The following is a 12,279-nucleotide window of genomic DNA, read 5'->3' as shown; positions in this document are numbered from 1 at the left end:
CAGATGTTCTAGACTAGCCTGAACAATGTAGTGAGACCCCATCTGTACAAATAATACAAATATTAGCTGGCATGCTGGCATACCCGTGTCATCCCAGCTGCTCAGGAGGCTGAGGGAGGAGAATTGCTTGAGCCTAGGAATTTGAGGTTGCAGTGAGCTACGATGACACCACTGCACTCTACCTGGGGCAGCAGAGCAAGACTGTGCCTCAAAATAAATACATAAATACATTAATTAAATTAAGACAGGTATTTTCTTTGTTCTAGCTTTTTTTTCCTTCAAACCTGTACCACTTCTAGCTGCTGTGTTGTCATCAATTTATTGTTTTAAGTAATCCAATGCTATTGGGAAATCATTTATTAAGAGATAATAGAGAAAAACAAAGATTTCTCTTTAGATTTAGCCTCCAAAGCAATGTCACATTATCCTGTGACATGATTATGGCAGTATTTGGTGTGAAATATCATGTAAATGGTCATGCTGGCTTTATGAGATAAGTGAGGGGGAGATTGTAAAGCTATCACATATTATTGTAGTTAGCATTTTTCTTTAAAGATGTTATATCAAAATGGTTGTATCAGCTTTATAGCTGATATTACTTTTTACCTAACAAACATCCTTTTTTTTTAAATGCTTGTAATAATTTATTGAGTGCTTCCCACGTACTAAGCACTATTAATATACTTGATCCTCACACAGGAGTCCTTTAGGAGGACTTTGGCTAGACCTTTTTTTTTTTTTTTTTTTTTTATCTTTTATTACAGATATGGCAACTTATACCCAGAGAAGTTGAGTAACCAACCCAAGATCATACCTCTCAAGAACCCATGCATTCCAGGTCTAGAGATTATGCTCTTAAATACCTATTATTTTTATTGTTCCACTGCAATGAAAAAATTATCATTAATGGAGCACCATGTAATAGGCACTCCACTAAGTTGTTTTCTTTCTTTTTTTTTTTTTTTCTTTTTTAGGCCTTGTTCTAAGTGATCTACTAAGTTATTTACATGTATTATTTTATTTAATCCTCACAACCCTATGAGAATTAGAATTATTATTTTCCTTCTGATAGAAGAGGATACTGTATAAGATGTTAAATTGTTGGTCATTGTCATTACCCAACCTAGTGTCAGAGCTAGAGCCCTTTAAAAACTCAGGTTGCCTGAGCTCAGCACTTCCAGAGTGTTTCCACAGTGCTGCAGATCTGGCCCTATTAGAGTATACGGCAAATATGCCATTACTTTTGTTTGCAACTACAAATAAGTTCTTTCATTCCATATTTCTTCAAAAAATATGTGGCAAAAATCTATTTATAGCATACTTTTGCAAATTTTATAACCCATCAGAGCTTTTTAAATTTTTATTTAAAAAAAACAGCATTCCATGTGTATTGTCTTAGAATATACTGGAGAAATAGTCTTTCTTTTAATGCAACTTTTAATAACTTTTTAAATGGAAAATTTCAAACATACATGAAAGAAAAAATAGTATAAAGATCCCCACATACCCATCACTCATTTTCAACAATTATCAGCACATGGCCAATCTTATTTTGTCTATGTTGCCATTCACCTATTCCCACAACTCATGCAAACACTTGATTATTTTTAAGCACATCCTTGATGTCATATTATTTTATTTGCAGAACTTCAGTAGAATTCTCCACTGCAGTGTTGAAAACAATACAAAGACTTATTTTATTTTGTTTTGTTTTATTTTATTATTTTTTTGAGATAGAGTCTTTCTCTGTCACCCTAGATAAAGTGCAGTGGCGTCATCATAACTCACTGCAACCTCAATCTCCTGGGCTCCCAAGGCGATCCTCTTGCTTCAGCCTCCAAAGTAGCTGGAACTATAGATGTGAGCCACTGCGCCTGGCTAATTTTTTTTTTTTTTTTTCCTATTTTTGGTAGAGACGGAGTCTCGTTCTTGCTCAGGCTGGTCTCAAACTCCTGATCTCAAGCAAGCAATCCTCCTGCCTTGGCCCCCAGAGTCTATTACAGGCACCCAGCCTAAAAACTCATTGATTTAACTAGTTTTGTGGTATGAGCAGATCTAGAAACCTAAAATTTTAAGAAATAGAAGGGATATTGCAGGCCATTTAAGCCCTTTTCAAACACCTTAAACTCCTGTGCTCCCTCTAGTCAAAGATCATGGCTTTAGCCATCTTCTCTTAGATCTTACTAGCTTTATGTTTAATTTAATGTTATTTACTTGAGCGATTAACTCCTTTTAGGAAAAAGGATAATTTGAGAGAGGAAATACATGGCCAGTATTCAAATAAATTCTGCTTCTTCAGCTTTCAGTGTTTTATTTGATTAAGTTTTGTTTCTTTTTTCTCTAACTTTATTTCTTTGGCTTTTTAACAGTAGGTTTGCCTTTTTCCAGATATGTATATAAATATTTTCCCACTAGGTATATCCATTTTATCAAAAGATTTACATTCCTTGAAATTATCAGCATATCCTTTTTGCGTTTTTACCACGTGCAAGGCACTGGTTGGTACTAAGCTTTAAAAAAATCATGGAGATTTTGCTGGGTGCAGTGGCTCACACCTGTAATCCTAGCACTCTGGGAGGCCAAGGCTGGAGGATCACTTAATGTCAGGAGTTCAAGAAAGCATGGAGATTTTAAAAGATGTCATCAGATCTTTACAGAATTCACCATATACAAACCACCTACTTAATGAAATACATACGAAAGCATATTTTTGTTAGATGAATTTCAGTTAAGGTGATCTTATTTGCTTTCTAATATAAATTGGTGACCAATGATATGTTCCACTTAAAAGATCACTCATATTTTGAAGAAATTGTTATTCTGTTATCTTAAAACCCAGATATAATGATGATGATGATAATGTTCTAGTGTTTAACAAGTCAGTAGGGCTTCCTAAGATTAGTACCATGCTTTGTCATTATCTGTCTTAGCATCCCTTTCCAAATTATCTTTCACTGTTCTTCCTCATGTGCCCTATGTCCAAGAAAAAGGTAGCATTTGTTCTTGCCCATAAGTCCCTTCACTTTCTTATCTCCATGCCTTTGCTCATGCTTTACCTATTGGCTGAAAGATAAGTAACTATTTCTGCATCTCTAAATCCTATCTTTCACAGTCCAATTTAAATATTAACTTTTTCATGTAGACTGGCCAAGAACATAGTACACATTAAGTGTTAATGTGCTTATTAATAAGAATATGCTACTGTCTTTATATTACAAACAACTTAAAAATGAAAGTATAGCTGTGCATACCAATATCATATGATATTGGCTGCCACACATGATATTGAAAAATGTTACACAATACTAAAATGAGAATCTGTAGCATAGAAAACTAAATCTTAAATTATTTTGTTATAAGTAGATGATTATTTCAATGTCTTTCACAATGATGTTCCATCAGCAAGGGCTTTTTATTTTTATTTATTTCACAGTGTATATATATTTATATAATATTATATATTATTCCATGGGATGTGTATGTGTGTGTGTGTATCACATTGTCTTTATCCAGTCATCCATTGATGGACACTTAGGTTGATTCCATATCATTGCTATTGTGAATAGTGCTGCAATAAACATACGAGTGCAAGTACCTTTTTGATATGATTTGTTTTCTTTGGGCAGATACCCTGTAGTAGGATTGCTGGATCAAATGGGAATTCTATTTTTAGTTCTTTGAGAAATCTGTACTGTTTTCCATAAAGGTTTTACTGGTTTACATTCTCACCAACAGTTTATAAGCATTTCCTTTTCTCCACATCCTTGCCAACATCTGTTATTTTTTGTCTTTTTAAGAATAGCTCTTTTGACTGGTGTAAGACAGTATTTCATTGTGGTTTTAATTTGGGTTTTCCTGATGATTACTGATGTTGAGCATTGTTTCATATACTAGTTGGCCATTTGTATATCTTTTAAAAAATGTCTGTTCATGTCTTTAGCCCACTTTTTAATGGGGTTATTTTGTTGTTGTTGAGTTGTTTGAGCTCCTTGTATATTCTGGATATTAGTTCATTGTTGGATGCATAGTTTGCAAATATTTTCTCCCATTCTACAGGATGTCTTTTCACTCTTGTTGATTATTTCTTTTGCTGTGCAGAAGCTTTGTAGTTTAAGTCCCATTTGTCTATTTTTGTTTTTGTTGTGTTTGCTTTTGATGTTTTTTTAGTCATGAATTCTTTGCCTAGGCCAATGTCCAAAAGACTTCTGCTTAGGTTTTCTTCTAGTATTTTTATAGTTGCAGCTTTTACACTCAAGTCTTTAATCCATCTTGAATTAATTTTTGTATCTGGTGAGAGATAGGGGTCCAGTTTCATTCTTCTGCATATAGCAATCCAACTTTCCCACCACCATTTATTGTATAGGGTCTCCTTTCCTCAGTGTATATTCTTTTCACCTTTGTCAGGTCATGTAGCTTTATCATCTGTTCCATTGATCCATGTGTCTATTTTTATACCAATACCATGCTGTTTTGGTTAATATAGTCTTGAGGTATATAATTTGAAGTCAGGTAATGTGATGCCTTCAGCTTTGTTCTTTTCGCTTAGGATTGCTTTGGCTGTTTGGGCTCTTTTTTGTTTCCATGTAATTTTAGGATTGCTCTTTTCTGAATCTGAAAAATGACATCAGTATTTTGATATGAATTGCATTGAATATGTAGATTGCTTTGGGCAGTATGGTCATTTTTAACAACATTGAGTCTTCTGATCCATTGGATGGGATGTTTTTCCATTTGTTTGTGTCATCTACAGTTTCTTTCATCAGTGTTTTGTAGTTTTCCTTGTAGAGATCCTTCACCTCCTTGGTTAAATATATTCCTGGGTGTGTGTGTGTGTGTGTGTGTGTTGGTGGGTTTTTATTATTTTTTTATTTTTATTTTTTGTAGCTGTTGTTAACCACTTCCGTACCGAGTTCACCGGCCATGAAACCTTGCCCACAGCTGGCACTCATAGTCCGCACGGTAGTTTGTGCTGTGCATTGACGATGAATCTGTTTTGCTCTTGTGTGATGAGGAAAGCTTTAAAGCACTGAAAGCTTGTTTTATGTTACAGGCAGCTTTACTTGTTATGTAAATCAGAATAGGTACATGTACATGTATGTTTTCATTATGTTATTTTTAAATGTTCACAATTTTATTTTGATAAATGAAAAAATAGAAAAGTCATATCATGGCTGTTGGCTAAAGTCGCTGTGCGCATTCATCTGTGGCTATCGACTATAGTCGACGCTGGGACTGAAGTGGTTAATGAGATTGACTTCCTGATTTGGTTCTCAGCTTGATTATTATTGGCATATAGAAATAATACTGATTTTTGTATGTTGATTTTGTATCCTGAAACTTTGCTTAATTCATTTATCAAATACAGGAGTCTTTTGGAGAAATCTTTAGGGCTTTCTAGGTATAAGATTGTATTGTCAGCAAACAGATAATTTGACTTCTTTTTTCCAATTTGGATGCCTTTTATTCCTTTTTTTTTGGCTAGGACTTCCAATTCTATATTGAATAGGGGTGGTGAAAATGGGCTTCCTTGTGTTGTTGCAGTTCTTGGGGGAATGCTTTTTAACTTTTATTTGTTCAGTATGATGTTGGCTGTGGGTTTGTCATATATGGCTTTTGTTACTTTGAGGTATATTCCTTCTATGCCTAGTTTATTGAGGGTTTTTTATCATAAAGGGTTGCTGAATTTTATCAAATGCTTTTTCTGCATCTGTTGAGATGATCATATCATTTTTGTTTTTAATTCTGTTGATGTGGTGAATCACATTTATTGATTTGCATATGTTGAACCATCCCAAAACTCAATATTTTAGGTCTAGGAATTATAGTAGGAATAAGCTTAATACCATTGTTTGGGGCATATTGGTTACAATTCACCAACTAGAACTTGCCAGTTTGGCTATGATATTTGTTACTTCCTAGAATTCTTTTTTTTTTTTTTTTTTTTTTTTTTTTAGTGACTTGTTTCCTTCACATTCCCAAAATTCTTGCAGTAAAATGATATCTCTCTGTATGATCTCCACGTTCTCTTAGTTCTAGCCTTCTAAAATAGTTCTTTCTTAGATCATTATAAGTCATTGTGACTATTCTTTTTTTAGGAGCCCCCACGCCCTGTGCACCCAGCACCCTTACCAGAAGCCCCACAGCCACAGCGTCTGCCCCCAGAAGCTGCCAACACATCTCTGCCTCAGAAGCCACACTTGAAGTTAGCACGAGTTCAGAGTCAAAATGGCATAGTACTGTCATGGAGTGTCCTGGAGGTGGATCGAAGCTGTGCCACTGTTGATAGCTACCATCTCTATGCTTACCATGAGGAACCCAGTGCCACTGTGCCCTCACAATGGAAAAAGATTGGGGAAGTAAAGGCACTTCCCTTGCCTATGGCATGTACTCTCACCCAGTTTGTATCAGGCAGCAAATACTACTTTGCAGTACGAGCCAAGGATATTTATGGACGTTTTGGACCTTTCTGTGATCCTCAGTCAACAGATGTGATCTCTTCTTCCCAGAGCAGTTAAACCTTGGAGCCTTTACTCTTCCTCTTTTAAAAGTTCCACTTTTGATCTTGTTTTTAATCTTGTGCATGATACCCAATGTAAAATCCACATTGTGCAAGATTTCTTGGACAGATGTGTGTATACACTACATTTGTTTATAACCAGAAGTAAAATAAACTCAGCCCACAAAGCAAGAATCTTTTCCTGGACAATTTAAGCTTAAGGATTTTGAAATGTAAATGTGTATCTTGCTTTAGTTTTGAGGCTGGGGAATATGTGTGGGTGTTTGTGTGTTTTTTCCCTATTTATGTGTTATTGCATTGGAATCTCCCATTTTTATTCTCAAATTTATCTCTTTCAGTATGAAGTAAGTATATCAAAAGATCTGAGATATGTAACTGGCATGATTCTGCTTCTAAGGGATTTATAAGATCATAGTTAAGTAATTTAAACTGAACCTAAACAAAACACAAAGAAATAAATAAAAAGCAAAATGGCTAAATAGTTTAAAATAGGTTAATTTGAACACAGGAAAGGATCTGTTCATCTTTTCTTTTGTCTCTACTCCTGGGTTAAATAGGTGAAAAAAAGATCTGCAATGGCCCCTCCCTTTTCTAATCTGGCTTACACTTTTATTATTTTGTGCCTTAAAAATTAACTGCAAAAATAAACATGGCCATATGTTCGTCATTGTTTACTCTTCCCTTTCAGCCTTTCACTCTTTATTTCTCCTTCATCTCTACGATAGCACACCCCCAAATAATTTTTAAACCAAGGCATGCATATATTCATACATACGTATATACATACATATATATATTTTTTATATATATATATATTTATTCTCATCTGTGGCATCACTACATTTAACTCCAGAAATTTGACTTGCTATTTTCTTCTAAAAATATAGATGCTTTTATTTTTGGTCACTATTTAACTCTGTGTAAAGGGGACCAGGAGAAAACCATATTATGTAAGAAAATTTTCCTTCAAACCTGTTTTAGTATCCATGTTGAACACCGTGTTAGAGATTATGAAAGCAATTCTAGTTCATTTTACCTCCCAAATCTATCAATACTAATTCCTTAGTATTCTTTCAAAGAAAGTAAATAATGAAGTTCACAAAATAGAGTGAGCTAAAATATCAAGGGGAAAGTTTCATTTCCTCTCTACTTTCATATCATCCTTCCTGTTTTAACTTTTTAACTTTGTTTTTGATGGTGCCAAGTTAAGTCCGATTTACCCTATGTCAGCTTTGGATAGAATTTAAAGTGTATCCTTTCAGGTCATTTTACATAACAATTAGATATAACCTCCTGTGTATCTCTATTCCTCTTCAAAGTTAATAAAATTCAGCTTAGGTCGTGGATTTTCAATATGAATGCCAGCTATACTGATGTCAGGTGGGTATTTTGAGTATAGATAGTTTAGGACTGGAGGGCTGGGCTCTTTTAGGAATAAGGATGTGGTTGAGAATATTTTGAAAGGAATTCATGAAATTTGTGAAATAACTTTCTCTAGTTATCTTCTCTTATAATATTTGAATTCATATTTTTACCTTCTCAAAATAAATTCGTCATTCATTTTCCTGGAATTGCAGGAGGGAACGATCCCTTTTGTTAATGCTGTTTTGTTTCCAACTTTGATGGCTTGTAATAATAGGAAGTATTCTAGCTGTAAAGAAGCTCTCTTTAGAGACTTTTTCATTGGTCAGTGTACTGTCATCTTAGGTATAAGGTTTGATTGATGATGGAGAAAGCCTACAAATTGCCAAAAAGTAAATGCTCCAAACCTTCCTTTCACTTTCAGAAAATGAGGCCACAGTGAGAATAGAGTTTTCCATGAATCAAATTTTCCAATCAACTATGTCAATATTGCTCATTTTAGGATTAATGATGGTGGTAAAGAAGTTGCCAATGTCACAACAGTGAACATTTTGAAAGGAAGGAATTGATGATCTCAATGTATGTGAACACCTATCTATATCTGCATGTATATATGTTTTTACGTGCAGCGGCTCAATGTTGTTATGTATTCAAGGTCATTCCTGTCTACAGAATTGAAGCCCCATGTTCAAATAATTCTTTATTAGCCATTTTTATGGTCACATGGTAACAATTTGCTTAGGTAGCCTACAAAAGTTTCCCTTGATAAACATCTTTATTTGTATTTACTAAAAAAACTTTAATAGCATTATATAATCAAGTGAGAAAGCCCACTATAATGAAAACATTTCATTGTTTTAGCCTATATTATGTTTTCTGTTAAAGGAAAAAAAATTCTCAAATGGTAACCCTAAAAATAGATTACGATAAAATAAGTACTTAAAATATTTTATTCTAGATGGTGGAAGGAAGGTACAAAGAGACTCTGTAATTATTTAAGGAAAAAGTATATTTATTATAACATGGTCTCCTCAAATTAGCCTGCTTTGGGAGTTAGGGGCAACAGGCTATACTGGATTTACTGAAAGTGTTAGGTTATAACACTAGACTTTTATTTGGGGCAAGTTTCAATGTTGATGAATGCTGACTTTTTATTTGGCTGTTTCCTTAGTGAGAGAGAATGGAAGACTCAACCAGAAATAGCTACTGATAACAGATTTTTTAGTAGCAGTTTACACTCTCTGTGGTTACCTTTTTAAAAATTTAATGGTATCTTTTCACAAAGTATTAAAAATACGCTTGATTATCCCATTTGGGGAATGCACGTTTGCTACATTTTTAGCCTGACAATACTAAGGTATTGCCTTATTGGAAATCCTGGAAACCTCTGATATTTCAGCCTGAAATGTAGAATGTTTATGTGGCATTTAATCGTAATGGTGATGTTTGTTACTTTGCACTTTGTCAGAGTAGTTTTCACCCTGTTTTAAGTGTGAGTAAGCCTCTTTTTAAAATTATGTTCTTGCTGGTAAATTTATAAGTTGCATACAAAGACATCTGTTGTTAACAGTTAACTTTATGAGGTAACTATATCCTTCTATTTCTTTAGACTCACTTTTTAAAATATGCAGAATACTGTGTACTATTTAACACAGTATATAAATTTATGAGAGAAGTGGAGAATTTTCTTCCTAGAAAAGTGAAAATTTATTGAGATACTATTTGCCTCACAGAGAGGTGTTCCTTACTCTCCCCATCCCCATTGCTAGATAATGAATATATCTTGAAAAAAATGACCTAAAATCTTGGGTACATCAGTCTGAAGGACTTCTTAGGCAGACTGCACCTTACAGTTTTCTTACTGCATTGGGTAAGTGTTAACTTAGTTTTTGTTGTTTTGTTTTAAATATTCTCCAAATCATCATTTATGCAGCAAGGTTAGTGTTGTTATTGTATGGTAGCATTTAATTTGTTCCATGAGTTTTCCAGTACTGTACAAGATCAACAAAGTAATGCCTGTGGTATCCTCATTTCTCACTTTTATACACTGTGATCTTAGCACAGTAGGGTACTGCAAAGACCTTCCAAGTGTTCTCCCTGACTTTCCTTCTTGGGCCATTTCAGTATCCTTAGTATCCTATGATTTTTGTTGTATGTTATTTTATCACTGACCTGTGGTTGGCCTGTTTTATTCTAATTTCTGGAAAAAACATGTCCCAGTATTAGAATACTGCAAATAACTCTACCTAAAACCAATGTACGATTCTACCTTCCTTACTATTTACTGGGTAAATGCCTTTTTTCTCTTTTAGTTTTGGGAGGCGCACACACACACACAAATCAGAGCAATTCTCATGAGGAGTTTTTTAGTGTGGCAGACTTATCTAATTCCTGAAACTCATTCATCCCCCTGAGCCAGCCAATGGGGAGGAATACAATAATACAAACACATTTTGTCTTGTCATATTCAAATAATTTTATCATGTTAAAATAAGCTTTCCTTTTTTTATTTGTAGAATCAGCTAAGTACTTGTCATTTATATTTAAATGCTGTCTTTTGGGGGGGGCAAATAAGGTAACTGGGCAATCAAACACCTTTTGGGGATCCTGGCTTTAGTATTTTATCAGCCATTTCAAATTAAATATAAAAATAAATCCTTTGTAGGAAACTTGCACCCTGATTTTTGTTTATTGCAGTTCAAAGTGTAAATAGTAAGGCGATGTAAGACCTTCCTAATGTCTAATATAAACTGGGCTTTAGCAAGTTGCCCTATTTTTATTAGGTTTTGAAGGTTTTTGTGGGGTTTTTCCTTTCTTTTTTAAATGTACAATAGAGTGGTGTCTGTATAAGTGTTAACTGTAGTGGGGTTTTGTCCAGCAAGCCTGAAATTTATACTTTGAAATAAAACTACTGGATTTTTAACATTCTGAGTACTCTGATTCATTCTGATTATTCACAGCCCTTGTGTTCTTTCTTTTGAGAGTCTCCCACCTTGTTTAGAATCACCCATTATATACTGTACAATATGGCTTCTTTAACTTGCTTGGAAATTCCATGGCACTCAAACCACATGTAACTCTCCAGCTTTTAAAGAAAGTTGCTATTTAGAGTTCTTGCCAGATTGCATGGGTGCATTTAACTAATGGGAGTTAAACAAGTTAGTTAGTTAGTTAGTTAGTTAAACTAGTGAGCTTGACTGTATTGTATCCCTTACCTACACCACGAAAAGACTCAGATGATGAGAGACTCCTTTGAAAACCACTCCACTGTCTCCTAGGCTTTTGTCATTAAGCATATCCAGCCGGAGGAAGGGGCATGAGCATGGGAAGAGTACAGGTTCTTAGGGCCAAGCCTGGAAGTGGCACTCATCTCAGGAGCCGTAGGCTAGGACTGTCACATGGCACAACTACCTAAGGGACCCTGGGAGATGTGGTCTGCGTGGGCAAGCATAAAAGGAGAATACAGATTTTGGTGAATAAAGAAGCAGTTTCTGCCACATCCTCTTGTTTATTAGCTTGTGTGCTAAAGCCTAGTACTGTTAATTTATCACACACAATGTTTCTTCTACAGTGCTCTACCCTATAGTGAATGCTTGCTGTTAAAATCAGTGGAAAATGAAAGTGACAAATGAATTTACTGTATTTTATTAATTCTGACAGAAAAAACATAGCTAAAATAATGCCTTTGGTATATTATTTGCAGCCTTTAATTCCCTTCTATTCCTTCATCTTCCTCCTTCATTTTATGTCAAGTTTCAAAATTGGTTTCATGGTAATAAAATCAAAGTTGTAAGCCTCTGGCATGCCCTGATGGAGAGTTTTGTTGAAACGGTGCCAGTGAAAAACAGGGAGGCCGCCTTGTACTGTGGGACCGCTAATGGCATAGGCCGTGAACTGAGATGCTAGGTAGATATCCGACACCTGGAAAAACAGGAGGGGGGACATTTTAGAAAATCATTTGGGGAAAAAAACCTCAACTAAATTCATGACTCCCCCCCCCCTTTTGTTTCCAAAGTCACAATATTAGCCCCTTTAAACATTTTTCTTGCAAACCTCCACATGTCTTTACATGGTACACTCTTCTGTATCCATTTGGCATTTAAATGTGAATTGACCAGTAGAAGTGTGTTAAATGAACATTGTAGCCAAAAATGAAATCTTTATTCAGATTACTCAGAATTTTAGCTCCAAAACTTATTTAAAAATCACTTAACCCTTCTGTGACTTAGTTTTCTCATTTGTAGAGTGGGCTTCATAGAGTTGTCATAAGGACTGAGGCGAGCAGTGCTCAGAGCAGTGCCTAGAATATATTAAGTCCTCAAGAAAAGTTGTTATTCAATAGGGCAGTAACAAGAGTTTTAAAGTAAAAGGAGCTCACTATCAAAAACACTTAACAATTG

The 12,279-nt window shown here is 34.8% G+C and overlaps 2 protein-coding genes across 8 annotated transcripts in view; one reads left to right on the top strand and one right to left on the bottom strand.

Annotated features, from left to right (window-relative positions):
• Positions 1–10,804, top strand: part of ATF7IP (activating transcription factor 7 interacting protein) — a 121,076-nt gene extending 110,272 nt beyond the window's left edge. For 5 of the 7 annotated variants that reach the window (XM_020287619.2, XM_076007638.1, XM_020287618.2 and 2 more), the window contains one exon: positions 6,096–10,804. In XM_020287619.2, coding sequence (XP_020143208.2) covers positions 6,096–6,515 — 420 coding nt within the window. In that variant the 3' untranslated portion in view covers positions 6,516–10,804. Of the gene's footprint in view, positions 1–764; positions 4,864–6,095 lie in introns of those variants that run through there. The other 2 variants (XM_020287622.2, XM_076007640.1) reach the window with 2 other exon arrangements.
• Positions 10,805–11,508: 704 nt separating this feature from the next.
• Positions 11,509–12,279, bottom strand: part of PLBD1 (phospholipase B domain containing 1) — a 50,535-nt gene continuing 49,764 nt past the window's right edge. Inside the window, exon 11 of the mRNA XM_012753730.3 lies at positions 11,509–11,800. Coding sequence (XP_012609184.1) covers positions 11,618–11,800 — 183 coding nt within the window. The 3' untranslated portion in view covers positions 11,509–11,617. The remainder of the gene's footprint in view (positions 11,801–12,279) is intronic.

Source organism: Microcebus murinus, chromosome 10 (genome assembly GCF_040939455.1).
Source record: "Microcebus murinus isolate Inina chromosome 10, M.murinus_Inina_mat1.0, whole genome shotgun sequence".
Lineage (NCBI taxonomy): Eukaryota > Metazoa > Chordata > Mammalia > Primates > Cheirogaleidae > Microcebus > Microcebus murinus.
This window is presented reverse-complemented; position numbering and strand designations above follow the sequence as displayed.